This window comes from Arvicola amphibius, chromosome 11, assembly GCF_903992535.2.
Source record: "Arvicola amphibius chromosome 11, mArvAmp1.2, whole genome shotgun sequence".
Taxonomy (NCBI): Eukaryota; Metazoa; Chordata; class Mammalia; order Rodentia; family Cricetidae; genus Arvicola; species Arvicola amphibius.
The window spans coordinates 123759796-123778528 of record NC_052057.2 but is presented as its reverse complement, the minus strand read 5'-3'; the positions used below and the strand labels follow the sequence as shown (position 1 = coordinate 123778528).

General features: G+C 34.6%; 1 protein-coding gene across 4 annotated transcripts in view; it reads left to right on the top strand.

The window, feature by feature from the left end:
* The window catches only part of Wwp1 (WW domain containing E3 ubiquitin protein ligase 1), a 90440-nt gene extending 74638 nt beyond the window's left edge, over window positions 1-15802 (top strand). For all 4 annotated transcript variants that reach the window (XM_038347146.2, XM_038347145.2, XM_038347148.2 and 1 more), the window contains 5 exons: window positions 1025-1145; window positions 2723-2827; window positions 6051-6147; window positions 6907-6979; window positions 13690-15802. In XM_038347146.2, coding sequence (XP_038203074.1) covers window positions 1025-1145; window positions 2723-2827; window positions 6051-6147; window positions 6907-6979; window positions 13690-13789 — 496 coding nt within the window. In that variant the 3' untranslated portion in view covers window positions 13790-15802. The remainder of the gene's footprint in view (window positions 1-1024; window positions 1146-2722; window positions 2828-6050; window positions 6148-6906; window positions 6980-13689) is intronic.
* The last annotated feature ends 2931 nt before the right edge of the window (window positions 15803-18733 follow it).

Here is an 18733-nt window from a genome sequence, read left to right as displayed (position 1 = left end):
ATTTAAAATATACAAAAGTAACAAGACAAATATATATATATATTTGTCTTGTTACTTTTCCAAACTTGCTTATTAGTTCTAAGAGTTTTCTGATGTGGAGTTTTTAGCATTTGTCCTATATAGAGTCACATTGCCTGCAAACAGAAATAACATGACTTGCTCCTGCTTATGCCTTTTGTTTCTTTCTTACCTTATTACTTTGGCAAAGACTTCAAGTGATATACTAAGTAAGCACCTTGTCTCAGTCCTGCTCAGACATGCATTGTGGTTTTCCTGCTTTTATTGTAATGACTACAATTACAACCTTTATGATGTTGGTGCGTGATTCTAGATTCTCCAGGGCTTTTGTCTTAAAGGGTTGTACTTAGTCAAAGGCCTTTTCTCCATCCTCAGAAATCCCATGTGATTTACATTCTATAATCTTAGAGTCTCAGTCTCTCTTTCATGTTTGTGTGTGTTTGTATCTGTCAGTCTGTCTCTCCTTGTGAATTTTTGGTATCAGGTGATAACTGTCTTTTTAAAATGACTTGGATGGAGTTCTTTGAACCATGTTGAAGAGCACTGATGTGAGTTATGTGTGTGTGAGTCCTTATAGGCCTGAGCCATTTTACTTAGAAGATTCTTTATTACTTTTCTTATCTCACTGCATTTTATAGATCTGTTTAAGTTGTTTATAGACTTTTCATGTAATTGTGGTTGATCATATGTGTTAAGAAATGTATTATTTCTTCTGGATTTTCCTTTTATTGGAATATGGGAGGGGTATTTGGATGAAGGAAAGAGATGGGTGAAATGTTATAATTAAATTATAATCTCAAAAAATAAAAGTAACTAAAACATGAATTTGGTAATGGAAAATCATGTTAGCTCTAAAATCAGATATATGCATGCATACATATTTGTGTGCATATATTTGGAGGTGTATATTTTGAAAAAAGAAAAGGAACTCGAGGCTTTCTTAATGTTTTTGTCCCTTAACTTCATATATAAATGACCTATTTTCAAATGCTGTCTTTATTTTCAGTTTAATGACAGAATGGCGTTTTTCTAGAGGAGTTCAAGAACAGACCAAAGCTTTCCTTGATGGGTTTAATGAAGTTGTTCCCCTTCAGTGGCTACAATACTTTGATGAGAAAGAATTGGAGGTTAGGCTCTTTATTGTTTGATAGTAGGGAATGCTGATGGGCGAATGGGTGGGCTTGTTTTCCTTTTCAGGTTCAGTGTTGTTTGTTCCTTTGTTCAAGACAAGGTCTACTTCTGCTCAGACTGATCCTCCTGTTTCAACCTCCACAGTCTTCACATACCAGCAATGCTCCACCATCTTTGGCTTGTTTTATGATTTTACACAATGTCCACACATACTGATTTTTCTCATTTGTCTAAAGTATGTGGCATTGGGTGTGTCTTATGGTTTTTAATGTTTTAAGAACAATAGTATTACAAGTACAAAATCATTAATCTGTGTCACCTGTTAAGGGTCATAAAGAGGAATTTGATCACTATTAATAATTTAAGGAAGTTTCAGAAATCTTAAATAGTGACTTAACATGAAAGGTAAGATGTTTAAATGAATGCTTGATGGTCTTGCCTGCATGGAAGTAAGGTTGGGCATGTATCAGAAGTGGCTTTGTCTATATAGGGTAAAATACACACAAAATTTGCCACTTTAATGAGTTTTAGGTATGCAATTCAATAATATTACGTATAACTGCATCATTATACATCAAGACTTGGGAATTCTTCCATCTTATAAAAACTGAAATCTACACACATTAAACACAAAGCCCCATGTACCCCTACTTTATTTTTATTATTTTGTTTACATCTCCTATAAGTGAAATCATATTATATTTGTGTTTTTATGACTGTTTATTTTATTTACCATAATGTCTTCAATGTAGCATATTTCAAATGTACACATTTTGGTTTATGGCATCTAAATAAATCCAGAAACAGCAGAGTATGATTGTCAAATTATTTTCAGTGGAGAAAGAGAAATAACAAATAATGTTGAAGCAGTTGGATATCCATGTGAAAGAAAGTTAACTTTGGCCCCTGTCTCAGCCCATAAATAAAGTTTACTTTTAATGAATATTAACTGTAAACATGAAAACCTAAAATAAAAGAATAGAATAGTAGCCTAAATGAAATTCCACTTTGGATAATGTTGGTAATTTCTCAGGTTATAATGTTAATGTATGTCTTCCTCATGCCCTAGCAAATCTTCCATTGGGTGTTTACCTATGGAAATGAAATACAAGTTACACAAACATCTGAATGTATATATAAGTGTTCGTGATATAGGCAGAAGTTGCTTACAGAGATTTAGTTTTTATTACTGTAAAGAAAAAGCATGCCTGACTTCATCAAAAGTAAAAATTGTGTTCTTTAAAAGATACCCTTAAGGAAATAAAAAGGCTAGGCTTGATGGCAGACATCTATAGCTCCAGCACTGGAAGGGTATGCTGAGGACTGCCATTCCTGTATGCTAGCCAGGAATTAGAGTGAGTTCCAGCCCCTCCCCACCCCCTCCCAGGACTACATAGTGAGACCCTGCCTCAGGAAGGAGGGAAAGGAAAACAAACACCAAAACACTGGCAGAAACTACCCTGACAAACTATTCTACCCAGAACATATTTTCAGAAACTTCTATAAATAATAAAAAGACAAACAATCCCCCCCTCCAGTCTTTGTTGTGGCTGATTCTGGGCTTCTTCCCCAGGTTATGCTGTGTGGCATGCAAGAGGTTGACTTGGCAGACTGGCAGAGAAACACTGTGTACCGACATTATACAAGAAACAGCAAGCAAATTATTTGGTTTTGGCAGGTATTCGCTTTATGTTTTTTGAGACAAATTATTTGAAGAAAATAATGTTTTCTCATAAAAAGTGGTTTTAAAGTAGTTTATTATTTTTGAGACTGCCTTTGGACCTGTGTTTTATCTTCCAACTCATTCACTCTTTTCTAGATGGAGGTCTGAGCAATCTTTAGTGGGATCCCAAATATTGACTGGTTTTGGAGTTGTTGGGGTTGCACATTGAGATAGGGTCTGCCTGAATGGCCCAGGCTGGTCTTGAATTTGCTTTCATATTGCATCAGCTCATCCAGTGCTGGGATTACAGGCATCTTCCACAACATCCAGCCAGCTGTATGTTTTAAATGATGAGGTCAATGTGGGTATTTAATTCTGAAAGTGATATTATGCTAAAGAATTAGAATAATTCAGACAGTAATATACAAGAATGATAGGTTTTTCATACTGTGTTTTGGCTTTAGCTGTGACCAGGTAGAACATCCAAATGCACCATACTAATAGTTAAGCACTTTTTTTTTCAAGACAGGGTTTCTATATAGCCCTAGCTGTTCTGGAACTCAGTCTGAAGACCAGGCTGGTGTCGAACTTACAGAAATCTGTCTGCTTCTATCTCCTGCGCTTGGGTTAAAGACATGAGCCAGCCCTGCCCAGCTGTTTAAGTACATTTTAAGAGATATTTTGTTTCACTTTGTGTTTTTGTATTGAAGATTTTAAATCTCTAGGCCTAGAATATTCTTTCTATAATTTATCTCACTAACTACAACTCATCTAAGCAACTTAATGTTTGCACTTCTGATAATTTCACACTCGGGTGAAAAAGCTGGGTTTTATATTATGGGGAGATTTTCCAAATGGTACATCTTTTATAAGAATTATTCCTATTAGTTCATGGCATAATAATTTAACATGTAGACCCTTCTGGGAACCTGTTTTACATAGTCATCAGCATGTACAAAGTGACATACACCAAAGTGCTTAATGCAATAATAGTTTGTATGCTAACAGAACTAAGATATGTACCAGGAGAGGATTGAATGAACTGTAACATTTACTTTTTGTATGTATATGCTATAGGATATAAATATACCACTTCTGAAAGGTAGGAAGAGGGGGGAAGAGATTAGGAAAAGAGGTTAGTAGTTGGAGGCCAAGCTGAGAAAACGTTTTTAAAAACTAGTCTGTTGTTCATATTTACACAGGAGTAAGTCTGCTTTCAGTCTGAAACACAGAACTGCATATCAGGCAGTGTGTACAGGTGTTCCCCTTTGCACCCTTTCCTATATCCTTACACTTTAAAGACTTTTTATTTGGACATGTGTGTCTAAATAGTTGAGGAACTTAGGGTCATAGAAGCCCAATGAGTATTTGTATTTCTGAACTGTTTGATTTAGGTAAAATGGTGAGGTTTATGTCAGAACTGGTAATAAAATGTGTTTCCTATATCTTGATGGTGTTGTGGCATTTGAATCCACTAGGAGAAACAAGAGACTTAGACTCAATTATAATTTAGATTAAATGAGTTTATTATTATTGCTAGCAGAAGGACGGCAACCTTAGAATCAAACAGTATGCCATGCAGAAGGGGGTGGGATAGTTTTAAGGTGTAGTTTTAAGGCAAACATCACAAAGGTATGCATTACAACCATCCATGGAATCCAGAGCTGGGCAGAAAAATTGTTTTACTTCCCCAGATGTTTCTTATTATCCCTTCTATATAGTAATAAAAACACCATTTTATCCCCTTTCCCATAGCAAAAGCAGGTTTTACAGAAGCAAAGACAGTAGTTAATGCCTCACAGCCCATTATTCTATTCTTATCACACCTGCAGGCCACTAGGATCACCCAGGTGTCACAGATCAAAAGGTCAACAGCCCTTCAGGAATGCCTGGCTCCATATTAAATTTCTTTAGTTATCACAGGGGACCCGTGTAAATTATTACTCAGGTCTGAGCACTCTAATGAAGCAGTTCATTTCTGGGCAGGTAGAAAACCATCAGGTTAGAGCTTACTGTCACATCCCCCCAATTCTATGCAAAGTTTTCGATCAGATTAGCAAAGCATCTTATGTTTAACTAAACTGTTACATTATCGACTTTCTCGTTGCTGTGAACAAATTCTTGACAAGAACTACTTAAGAACTCAAAACGATATTTTGCCTTACAGTTCTAAGAGTACCAGTCGTCACAGCATGAAGTTAAGAGCTTGGGAGCTTGTCATAGCTATGCACATCCGGAAGTAGAGATGGCCTACTCTGGTTTTCTTTGATTCAGCCTGGGACATAGCCCACGTCATGGTGCCTCTTACTTTTAGGGGAGAGTCTTCTTCCTTCAGTTAATTCTCTCTGGAACACATCAGAGACATTCCCAAAGCTTATGCCTCAATTAAGGTTTTTAATTAATCCAGTCAAGTTCATAATGAAAATTAGCCACCCCGTGATTATTCCCTATTTTAAAGAAGCCCATTTGTTCTCAAACTTCCCTCTTCAGTGACTGACTTTAGTCATATTCCTACCAACCAGTATTTGCCATCCACATTCCTGTTTCAAAAGAACTTGACAGCAGACTTTTTAATTTTGAAGACATCTTTAGTTTTTCAGGTACTAATAAAGGACATAAAAGTTTGAAAAATGCTTAATAGCAGAAAATTCCACAGCAAAAAGCAATGGGAAGTGTTCATTTGTTTTTGTAGCTTGGAAGGGAGTAGTTGATAAAGCTTAACAGTGGTTTAGGCCTCAATGAGACCAGAGTTCAAATGTTCTGCATTTTAGGAGTTTGAAGAGACAAAGTACTTAAACTCTACAAGCCTTTCTTTTCTTGCATGTATGGTGAGATTGCTGATGATTACAGCTGTCTCGTAGATTGGTGTCTATGTAAATGAGACACACATGGTACAGTACTTAACACCGGCCCTTAGTAAGAGACAAGTGTACCTCTTAGACATGTTACTGTAGGCAAGTGACTTAAGGTTTCTAAGCCTCTTGTTTATTTCCCGTTTATATGATAGCTGTAGTAGTGACTGGTTGTAGTGTTACTGTGCTGGTTAGCTGAAGTGACCACAGTGCACCTATGTAGTACTACAAACACTCGTTTTTGTTGCCTTATTAAACAATAAACCAGTATCAGTGTTAATGTTTTTTTTTAAAAAAAAAAAAACATTTTCACCTGTTTACTGTTCATTATTGGTGGGACATTGACCCTTTTTTTATATTAAAGTACATCTGATTCTGTCATACAGTTTGTGAAGGAAACTGATAATGAAGTGAGAATGCGCCTCCTGCAGTTTGTCACTGGAACCTGCCGGTTACCTCTAGGAGGATTTGCTGAGCTCATGGGTAAATGCAGATTCACTGCAGTTTCTCTGAAGTTAGCTTTGTGATAATGACTGTTTTTCTGGGTTATATGTAAGGTTTCTACAATAGAAAAAAGGCAGTCATTGGTACCGAAGGCATTTTTGTCTTAGTTACTGTTATGCCCTGAAGATACACCTTGACCGTGGCAGCTCTTACAGAAGAAAGCATTTAGCTGGGACTTGTGTACAGTTTCAGTTTAGTCCATTGTCATGGCAGGAGGCAACATGTAGGCAGACATGGTGCTGGAGGAGTACCTGAGCTTTCTACATTCAGATCACAGGCAGCAGGAAGAGAAAGACACTGGGCTTACTATGGACTTTTGAAACCTTAAAGCCCATGCCCAGTAATGCACTTCCTCCAAAAAAGGCCACACCTCCTAATCCTTCTCAATAGAGCCACCCCTTAGTGGTCACGTATTCGAATCTTTGAGCCTGTGGGGGCCATGCTCATGCAGACCACCACAGTTTGTGAGATAAGATGAAAAAGGAGATAGCTTCTGCTTTACTCCATAGGGTAATTACTAGGGAAGCCAGATTGTATGAAAAAAGTTACCTTTCTCTCCATGGTTATAATTCTTTCTTCAATATCTCTGTGGCATGAAAAAGCTTCTCACAGAAGCAGACTATATTATAAAATTTTCAGTTTCCTCTGTATCATTCATGTAACAATATGACATGTTTCTGTTAGTTTTAAAGAACCAACCACAGTTTATGTTTATTTTATCCTATATTCCTGATTTAGGAAGTAATGGGCCTCAAAAGTTTTGTATTGAAAAAGTTGGCAAAGACACCTGGTTACCAAGGAGTCATACATGGTAAGTTCAAGAATCCTAAACAGGAAGGTGAGGGCCTTTTTGTTTGTTTGTTTGTTTGTTTGTTTGTTTTTTTGTTTGCAGGTAAGAGCCATTATAGCTACTTCTTCATTATACTTTATGTATAATGAAGTCTTTCTGTAACTAAGTGCTCTAGAACGAGTGTGTAGCTTTAACAGAAATACTTTAGAATGTGCCCATTGGTTTAATGACTATTTTAGAATACCCATTATATAGCAAGTAGGATGGAATTACTCTTGGAATTTTTATGAAGTCTTTGTAGGACAGAGAAGTTAAATAGGTAAGAGGAGAAAAGAGTGCTGTAACAATTGAAGTGTGTGGTATGACATGGATAGAGAGTCAGACTCTTTGGACAGGGTAATATTTAACTTAAGTTTAATGAAAGCATGCTATGGGGAAAAGTAGAATATTCTTGGAATAAGTGCTGAAGAAAGCAAAACCCCTGAAGAACTGAAATCTGACTGCAGTGACTAGAGCATAGTCGGAAAACATGAACATAATTAACTGACCTAACTGGAACTTAGTGAGTCAGAAAATACGAACATAATTTGAAATACATGATTTAGCACATATTTTTATTGTAATTTGGACTTCCTTATAAGGAAATTTAAAGGCTTAAGGAATTGAAAATAACAAATGATCAGAGTGAAGAGCAATCATCTAGTAAAAGTATAACAGAAGAAGTGGTAGAAAGAGAATGCAAGGAAATGTTACATTATCCACACCACAAATGGTATGTGGTTTTTTCAGGAGTTCAAAATTATTTTCATCCTAAGCCATCATTTGGTTTTTTATTGCCTTGGTACTTTTACATGTGCAGAAACATGTAAAAATGTGCTAAAACTTGGTAGTGCCTTAGGACAAATAAAATTCCAAGCTGTTCTTTGATACACTTCAACAATATGTACTTGTCAAAATAAATAAATCCAGGGCTTTATGAAGCACTAAACATTATGTTTAGTGTTTATTAAATCTTCATGTTTGAATATATGCCTTTTCTAACATTAATACTAAAGTTTACTGACATATTCATTGTATATACTAATGGGTTTGGTACAGACATCTTCATGTAAATATATATTCGACCAAGTTCAACCTCTTTCCCTCCTTTGTCCCCCTTCCCCATTATTGCCATTCATTTCTCCTATAGTCTTGCTTCTACTATTGTGTCCCATAGACCGGTATTATAATGTAGGATACATAAATAGAAGAGAACATGTGAAATTTTCCTTTCTAAGTCTTACTTTGCTTAATATGATTATCCATTTGGATATTTTCTTGAAGATAACATAACTTCATTCATTGTGGCAGAATAAAACTTTTAGTGTATATGTTTATATGTACCCCATTTTCTTTGTCCATTCATCTGTTTTGAGACCTTTAGGCTGATAACATAACTTGACTTTGTGAATATTCTTCTAACTTAGACAATAAGAATCACTGTGGCATGTTGATTTAGAGTTCTTTACATACATACCTCGGGATGGCATAACTGTGTCATCGTGTGGAAGTTCCAGTTTTAGAGAACTTTCCATACTGATTCCCATAGCAAGTAGACTACCTACGTTTTCACTAGCAGTGCATAGGGTTCTGTCTTTGGCCTGTCCTCACCAGCTTGTGTTCTTTTGTCATAGTAGCCATTCTAACTGGAAGGATGGAGACTCTCAAAGTCGTTGTGATTTGTATTTCCATGATGGCTAAGGACAATGAGCATTTCTTTTTTATGTATTGACCATTTCTTTGTTTTGAGAATTGTCTGTTCATTTCATTAGTCTATTTGATTGGTTTGCTTGGCTTCTAGTATTTAGTTTAATTAGTTCTTAGTCCTCGTGTCAGTCAGTAGTTCTTTGTCAAATGTTTAGATGACAGATTCTTGCCCTGCTCTCTAGGCTGTCTTTGCACTCATTTGTTCCTTTTATGGTGTTGAAGTTTTATAATTTCATGCAAACCTGTTTATTAGCTCTTGGTTTCATTTCCTGATATAGGACTCCTTTTTAGAGAATCCTGTATATTGGGCTATTTTTCCTATGTTTTCTTCTAGCTGTTTCAAGTTTTACATTTTGATATTTGATACATCTTAAATTGATGGTAGGTAAAGAATGAGAAATATAGATCTAGTTTTATTTTTCTACACTTGGATATCCATTTTTCAGCACAGTTTGTATGTTTTTCTAGTGTATATTTTTGGAATCTGCCAAGTCAAATGGCTTTAGCTGCTTCTGTGACATTTTATTGTGTTGATCTATCTGTTTTGTTTCTTTGGCTTTTTAGTTTAACTTGAAATTGGATAATCTCTCCAGCATTGTTCTCTTTGCTCAGTATTGCTTTGCTCTTTGGGATCTTTTGAAACATAGAGTGTAAAAATCAGTTGTAGCATGTTAAGAGTCCTTTAGGTACAAAATGAGAGTTGGCATAATTATGTTTTTATATGAATTTTAAGACTTAGTTTTCTGTTTCTGTATAGAATGCCATTGGAATGTTAATGGAGATTGCATTGGATCTGTAGATTTATTTTAGTAATATATTAATTTTATCAATCCATGGGTGTAAGTGGTCTTTCCCCCTTTTGGTATCTTTTTCTGCTTCTACTGTAAGTGTACTTAATAATTTCAATGAGAGGTCTTTCACTTTTATGGATAGCTCTATTCATTGGTGAGTTTCTGTTTTGTTTTAAATGAATGGGGACTGCTTTCTTAAGTTCATTCTTGCCAAGTTCATTTTTGGGTTATAAGAAAGCTACCGATTTTTATATGTGAATTTTGTGTCCTGCTACTTTCAAAGTGATTCTTAGTTCTAAAAAGCTGATGGAGTTTATAGTCTCCGACATATAAAGTTATACTGTGCAAATAAAGGTACTTTGACTTCTTCCTTTCCTGTTTGTTTCCATCTGTTATTTGCTCTAGTCAAGACTAAAAGAACTATATAAAATAGGAGTAGAGAAAATAGGCATTCTTTCTCTTCCTGGTTTAGGGAGTTTTTTTTAATTTTCCCACTCACCGCAATGTTGATTATAGGTGTCATATATGCCCTTTTGGTTCAATTAGGTGTTTCCAGACTTTTATTTTGAGGGGATGTTCTTCTGTCATCCCATTTTCCACATCTGTTGTCATGATTAGGTGATTTCTGATCTTTGTGTAATACTATGAGGTATTTTTTGCATATTTTGTACCATTCTTGAATTCCTGAAATGGAACTCAGTCATGATGAATAAATATTTTTCTTTCCATTTTATGTGCATGAGTGTTTTCGCCTATATGCAAGTTTGTACTCCATGCCAGTTGAGGTCAGAAAGCCTTGGATTCCCTGGGAAGTTGAGTTACAGGTGGTTGTGAGCCACTGTGGGTGCTAGGACGTGAACCTGGGTCCTCTGGAAGACTAAACAGTGTTCTTTACTGTTGAGCTCGCTCTCTAGCCTCATGATCTTTTTAATGTGTTCTTGAATTTGAATTTGGTTCACCAGTATTTTCTTGAAAACTGTTCTATCAGTGTTCATCAAGGATAATGGCCTATAATTTTCTTTCTTTCTTTCTTTCTTTCTTTCTTTCTTTCTTTCTTTCTTTCTTTCTTCCTTCCTTCCTTCCTTCCTTCCTTTCTTTCTTACTTTCTTTGCTTTATCCACTTTGGGTACTAGGGAAATACTAGTCTCATAAAATGAATGTGGTAAATTTCTTCCCTTTCTATTTTATGGAATGTTTTGAGGTGTGCTAGTGTTAGTTTTCTTTAAAAGGCTGGTGGAACTTATTAGTGAGTCCATTTAAACTTTTAAGTTAGGCAACATTGACAACTGTTTTTAATCTACTTAAAGTTGTTTATATTCTCTTGGTATAATTTTCATATGGTGGTGAAGAGTATTGGCCAAACAGGCTTGCGTTTTCATTGAAATAAACTTGAAAGACATGATCAAAAAACAATATAAAGAAATGTTCTTCTTCGGTGTTGACAGTATTAAAGATAAGACCCCGAGGTCAGTAACTGAAAAAAAATAGAGCAACAGATCACTCAAGAGTGAGGAGGGCAAGGAAGAGGGAGGCCATGACATTGTTTTTCATCCATATGAACTGTGAAATAAGTCCTCTAAATCAAAGCTGTAAGTCAATGAAACACAACCATGTTGTGTAAGAACATGTAGTAAGAAATTTAGAAAGGCCACATAGGTGAAAAGTATGTGCATCAGAAAAGGAAAGCTTTTACGGATTAGCTTCAGAGGAAATGACATTTTTCTGCCTTGTTGGATTTCAGTTATAGCAAGAGATGAAGAGTCAAGACTATAAGAGACTGAAAACCATGTGAAGCTCAGGCCAGACCCAAAGAAGTCTGAGATGGGTTGAGATTTAGTTCAAACAAGGGAAAATACAAATGAGTATTTTGATGAACATTTGGATTAAAAAAAAAAACAGGTGATCAGAAAGATTTTGGTTTCTAACAATAATGATTAAGGTAAATTGTAATCTCATCAGTAATGTAGTTAGCCTTAATCACTGTCAGTAAGATAGGCATTACTGCTACTATTATCTTCATAGTGAGGTAGCAGCTTTAAAGTTCCCTGGGTATAGAGTCAATAAATAATAAGCATACAGCTTTTTCAGGTTACATGGAAAATACATGGGCTGCAGGTCTCTGCCCTTTTTACAGAGAAGAAGTAGCAAATTTGATTTTATCTATTTTGAGTACATCAGACTCAAAGCCAGACCTAAAACCAGGACTTTGCTATTTATATACTAAACATTCAATAAAAAACAAGCGTACTTAGTTAATATATCTCTGGCCTTTATGAAGCAACACAAACATAAAGGTTAATTTATTGAAACATCTCTTTGGGTATTTTCAAATAATCCATTGTCATCTGTTATTCAGCTTAAGTGTCCCTAAATTAAGTATTTACTAATAGTTCAGAGATGACTCAGTGCTTATGGAGGAAAACAGTCAGTCATGATATAAATGCTAAAATTGAAATAAAGAGCTATGTAAGATTCTATAGGTAAACTTCTTAGAAGTTGTAGTGTTTAAGATGATTGTTGGTGAACAGATGAGACTTTCACATGTAGGGTATTCTAGGCCAAGGAGAGATAAAAGAAATAACTGTAGAGAAAAACATGTATTACGTCAAAAAAAAACATAAAATAAGTTAATACTAGTCTTCCATTTATCATTCTACATCTTCTGCAGCTTTAGCAGCAAAAGGTTTCCAAGAGTGGTGTAAACTAGTGTGTCTTTTTAGATAAGTACTCAAGCTGTGATATAAAGCAACTTAGGGAGTGAAGAAAATAAGTGGATACAAAGTGAACAGAGAAATTCTTTTTTAAAAAACTGTTTTTATTGAGCTTCCTATTTTTCTCCACTTCCCTCCCATCCTCTCCCCTCCCCTCCCCTTCTACCCTCTCCCATGGTCCCCATGCTCCCAATTTACTAAGGAGATCTTGTCTTTTTCTATTTCCCATGTAGATTAGATCCATGTATGTCTCTCTTAGGGTCCTCTTGAGGAACAAATTCTTAATGGTCCAGATGAGTCAGAGATGTATACACAAGAGTAAAGTGACAGCAGAAATGATCAAGAGGAAAAATGAAATTTAGTAGAATGACAAAATTTTTCAAGGGTGTGTGAAAGACTATTTTGGTGTAGGACTATAATGTATAAGGTTTTTGTTGTTGTTTATTTCCTAACCTCAATTACCATTAAGAGTCTTCCTTTCTTGGAGCATAGTTTAAAATGAAAAGCAATGAATATAAAGTATATATTGCTACCATCGATATATTTATGTTTTTTTCATATGAAGAAACTAGTATGTTATGATGGTTTTCATAACTGTTGAAATTGACTGCCTTCTCCTAAAGACTCTTAATTATCAGCTTTCCTAACTTGCCTGGGTGGAAGCAAGGACAGATAGATGGAAAGTGTCTACAAAAAAAAAAAATGAAAGTACTGAAAGGTTTTTGACCCTTTCCTGGGTGTTTCACTAAGCTACCAAAACCATGGAAAGTTGAGTCTAATGAAATTAGGCAGAACCATATTTTAGAAATTGAATATTATTCTTTTTATTTTTAGTATTTTTTCTTTTCATCATTCAGTTTCAGAAAAGAATTGATCTTGGAAGGATTGGAAAATGGTCAGTTTGTAGATTATAATCTAATATGGTGAGATTACTTAAAAAGACAAATATATATATATATATATATATATATATATATATATATATATATATCTTTTCATTGACTGTCTCTATTCAGAACATAGCTTCCATGAGAGAAGGAACTTAGGATTCAACACTATATTATGAGCTGCTGCAACATCTTGCACACAAAATTTCTCAGAAAATAAATAATGAATGAATGAATAATTGGATGAAATTAATTCTTAACCTAAGAAAAGTTATGGAGCCTTATGACCTATGACACAGAAATTGCAAAAGAAAACCCATTTTTTAATCCATTCTTTAACATGTTGATATTATTTATAATTCCATTATTCTTTGGCAAATATATAGATACTTTATGTCTTAAAGTTGAATAGATTCTTCTATGAAATTTAGATGTGTTGACACGCTGATTATTATATTGAACTGTTAGGATACCTTTGGCAAAATTTTTATATACGTAATATTCAGGTTTCAATGTATTGTTAAAGAATACTGTATTAGAAATCTCTTCAGTTTATTTTATTGAAAACGTCTGATTTTGTTTTTGTTTTTGTTCAGTTTTAATCGCTTGGATCTACCACCATATAAGAGTTATGAACAACTAAAGGAAAAACTTCTTTTTGCAATAGAAGAGACAGAGGGATTTGGACAAGAATGAATGTGGCTTCTTGTCTTGGAGGAGCTCTTGCATTAAATACCCCAGCTGAGAAAAATTGCACAGATAGTGTATATAAGCTGTTCATTCTGTACAGTTAATTTTCTGGATCTTTCGAAGTATGTTTTCCATTCTTCCACAGAAATATGCAAAACATTTCATCATTTTCTACTTTATTTATTGTTCCCTTGAAATGACTGACCAGGAAAAAGATCATCCTTAAATTTTGAAGCAAGCAAGAGAATTTATTAAGAAATATATATCTATATAAGCATATGACAGTGGCTCTAGTTTTATAGAGTGCCGGGTGTATTAAACATGGCAACTGTTCTTTCATAAAGCTCTGAATTTGCTTTGCTATGTTTCTGTTATCCAGGGGAAAAGTGCAAATGTTCCATGTTCTTCTTCCAAGGTGATATCTGATTGTGTTTACTTGCATGACTGTTCAGGAAGGTATTTAGGACTAGGCCAACTCTTACTTTAAGTGTATTTTAAAATGCTGCTGGCTTTTTTGAAGACTATACTTCAATGTACTGAGTTCTAAATGAACAGATAAAAAAAATCCATCATTATTATATCAGTAAACACAGAAGTCATGTAATAGATTCAATAGTGTCTAAGAGCAGCTAGAATTGATTTGCCAAGCAGCAGAGGAGGTCCATTTACATGTAACTTTAGGATGCTGGGTATTTGTGGAATTTCAGAGAATCAGGCATTTCTGTACTTAACTTGTAATGTGCTCAAATTTAATTAATAATAAATTGATAGTTATTACTTAGGAATATATAAAAGGTACTGAACTTTGATGCTTTTGTGCTCAAGGTTTAGTTTAAAGAAATTAGAGATATAATTAAATGGATCAAAAAGTTGCGTGAGTATTTAAACACTCATACTAAGAACTATTACTGTTTGAATATCCCCTTTTAAAATTCATAAAAATTGTTTCTAAATTTAGTAGGTACTTAAAAAAATCCTTTGTGCTCCCCATCCCCAATTTTATATAGTTCAAGTTTTCTCCAAATAACACTGATTTTCATTATAAGGGCATTCGTGGTGTATGAAAAAAAAGTTAAAGTCTAATGTGAATTATATTGCTACTTTTAGCAACTGGGCTTCCTGATTAATATAAAAATTTCCCATTTTTATCCTTTCACTATGCACTGCAAAGTTCATTAACTTAAAATTTTGTAACTATGAAATTCACTTAGAATTACAACTTCTACTCACTAGTTTAGTTTTGCCAAGATTTTATTTTTCTACATATTTAGATTATGTTCTTCAGTTTTATTCAAAATTCAAAAAGAAAAAAAATAAACGCAGTAATTCACTTTGTTGAATTTACTACATAAAATCTGGTTATTTTCAAGCTTAAAGAATTTTTTTAATTCTAATATATGGCAAGTTATATAGTAGAGGATGACCAGTCTTCAAAAGTACTGCATAAATTATTCTGTAAAATAATAAACTTGCTATGACTGAAAGTATTGGCTTTCTTTCAGTGGAGGTATTTGAGACTATTCATTTTGCAGATGTGGTTCAAGATGGTGTTCAGGGAACTGGTCCTTTTTGTTAAGTTACCCTCACACTGGTAACGACCCACAAGACTAAGCCAGTTTCCTGGTTTGCAAGACCTTATCAGGCTCTTTTATCTTTCACATTCAGTTTTATTGTTAAGACATACAGATTTATCTTTTCGTAGTGAACATGATTAGAGATGCGGTTCACCTCCTACCTTCCCTCCTTCCCATCCTGCTCTGAATTGGATCCACTACACAGTCATGAGAAGATGAAAGATGAAAGAGACTCAAAGACAGATTAATAATACTTTGTAATAGTGACAGTTCCTAACATCACTAGTAAATTGATCTAGGGAATGGGTCATAGGCTTAAAGCAAGTTTACCAGTCAACCCAGCCATCTGTCTTTAGAGAAAGAAATTTTGTTTTGTCTTTTGTCTTTATTTTTCTGTACTTCCTAGGCAATTGGGAATAAAAATGTAACTGTTTCATCCAGCTGACTTCAAGTATCCACATACTTATCCTAAAAGCTAAATAAGGTGTTACATTATCTACTCCATTGCCCGACAACATTGCTTTTGTTTGGGGTTAAAAAAAGGCCCTAACTAGCAATCTGCTTCTGAACTGAGAAAGCTCCTGTTGTATATACTAGGAAGAACTGAGTTTCCCTGAATTGGAAAACTCTTATAATTTTTGCGTGCCCTGAGCTGTCACCTTAGGAGACTCTGGTTCTTGAAGAACCACATAGATGCTCTTGCTACATTATTACTACATGTTCATTTTCTGAAACAAGGCCTAACCTTGCCCTGCAGCTAGTCATGTTTCCTGCACTGCAGTATGCTGAGTAAACTGATGCCAAACAAATAGTTTATTGTAGGCTTATGAATCTTAACATTTAATTAAACATTAACATGATCTAGTAAACACTGGAGAAGCCAAATAGATTACTTGTTGAAACGTGAAATAAAAGTTCTCCTGTAACATACCCTACTTCTTAATCTATTGAACATAGAAATCAAGTTTAGTCAACTGGGAATTTGAAATAAATCTAAAAGTGCTAATTCCTAAATTCTAAATGCTCCAAAATTCAACCAAGGAAATGCAATTAAAATCATAGTATTTCCTTTAAAGTATTAACTCTATGTCTTTCTCATGAACATTCTCTTGGTCCTTGTGATTAACTTGGTGTTTTGTTTTCATTATTTCTTTCTAAGATGAGACAAACTGAAAAACTATTTTGTAGCATCCATTGCCTGTTGATGGTCCACACTGGGAATATTTTGTCATCAAGAAGTGAAAACAGGTTCGCTTCCGAATATGAGAGAAAAGGGGACAACCAAACAGACCCCCAGCTTTCTCCTGGTGTGCTCAGAGGCCTAGGCTCCCCTACCCACTGTACTATCAATAAACAAATTCAAATTCAGGTTTCATACAATCCTCAAAGGGAGGAGACACTTAAGGAGAGGAAATCACCCATTGCCTGTGTCTGTAGTATATTTGGCATATAGAATACTACAAACTATATTGCATAGGGATATTAACCTTTTTAAAGTAAGGTCTAGAATGCACACAGAAATAGATGGAAGTTTTACAGGAAGGAGAAATAATGGCATTAAAGGGTGCGTTCTCTGAGTAGTAGTCTCACCTTTGGGTACACATCAAGAACCAAGGTGACCTTGTGAATAGCTCCTGAGAAAACAGTAATTTTGAAAATACACAGAATCTCGTATCCACCTGGTCATTTATCCCATGAAGGAAAATATGTATACATAAAACCATAGGTCATAACAGCTTTAAATTTTTTATTAGTGTATATTCACTTTACAAAATAACAGGTTTCATTGTGACATTTTCATATGTGCTCTGACATGTCCAGCCAACCATTACATCCTTCCTCTTTCCAAGTAATCTACCTTCTACTTTGATGTTGTTTTTTGGTTTGTTTATTTAATTTGGATCTACATGCAGAATCCACCTGAGCTTATATTGGTTTAACAAGATCATCTTCAGTTCCATCCTTTTGGCTGCAAATGAGGTAATTTCACTTTTTATGGCTGAATAAAACTGGTTTGTTAATATATACATTTTCTTTGTCCACTTGATAGGTGTCTACACTGATTCCATAACTTGTTTGTAAACAATACCACAATAAACATGAATGTAAAACAATTTTAGTTTTCATGGCCACAAATTAGAAAACACTAAATACCTTCAACAGATGGAAAAAATATTAACACTAAAAGGAAAAACTACTGATTGAACTTAGTTGTTCTAAGAGGATCTGACTAAGTGAAAAGATACAATCTCAAAAGGTCATATTCTAGAAGATTGATATGTCCTCACTTATGTTTAGTTCTTATTAACTTCATTATACAAATTTTATAACTACCACCACAGGCTAGATACAGATGTGTTTTACTTAGACATCTAGTGCTCTATATAGTCATACCTAGCCACCATCAGTTCTTCTAACATTCCTGACACAACCTACAACTAATATGCTATGAATCTGCCACTTCAGGAATCTTGGGCAAATGCAATATCATACAATCTGAATTAAGGTCTACCAGTATGTTTCTTAGTTTGGTATTAAACCATAGCTACTTGTCACCCATGGGCAAACAGGAAGAAGGGTATTCAGAACCTCCTTGTACTATATTATATAATTTCTTGTGAATCTTAATTATTTTAAAAGACGGTCTGTAAGCATTAGAAGATAGATTCTCCAATTCATAAAGCCTTTATTATTGGAAAGTACCTCATTTCACAAAATTAACTTTCCAGAAATAATTTCTTGTGTGTGAGTGCTAAGGGCTGATTACATGACTTTGTGCTGGTAACAAAAAAAAAAAAAAAAAAATCACTAGAAAAGCCATTCTAAGGAATAAACCCACAAAAGCAGCTGAGATACATATATGATAAAGGCCTGGATGTAATATAAAAAAAATTAAATTCTTAGAATGATATACTAATGTGAATATAAAAAGTAGCTAAAATTCATAACTAGACAATGAAGGTATCAAGTGTCTGCTGACAAAAGTCAGGAGAAAAATGAAGAAAAAGACAAAATAAAAAACCCCAAACCTGCAAATGAAGATAATGTAATTTTTAAGTAATACAAACCACCAAAAGGAAAACAAAGTATATAAAAAATGGAAATGAAACCGGGCGGTGGTGGCTGCACGCCTTTAATCCCAGCACTCGGGAGGCAGAGGCAGGCGGATCTCTGAGTTTGAGGCCAGCCTGGTCTACAGAGCTAGTTCCAGGACAGGCTCTAGAAACTACAGGGAAACCCTGTCTCGAAAAACCAAAAAAAAAAAAAAAAAAAAAGTATATAAAAAATGGAAATGAACTTAGCAAACAAAACAGAAGTTAATTTCAAATATGAATATGAAAGCTAAAGACGACTAAATATAATTAACTGGAGTCCC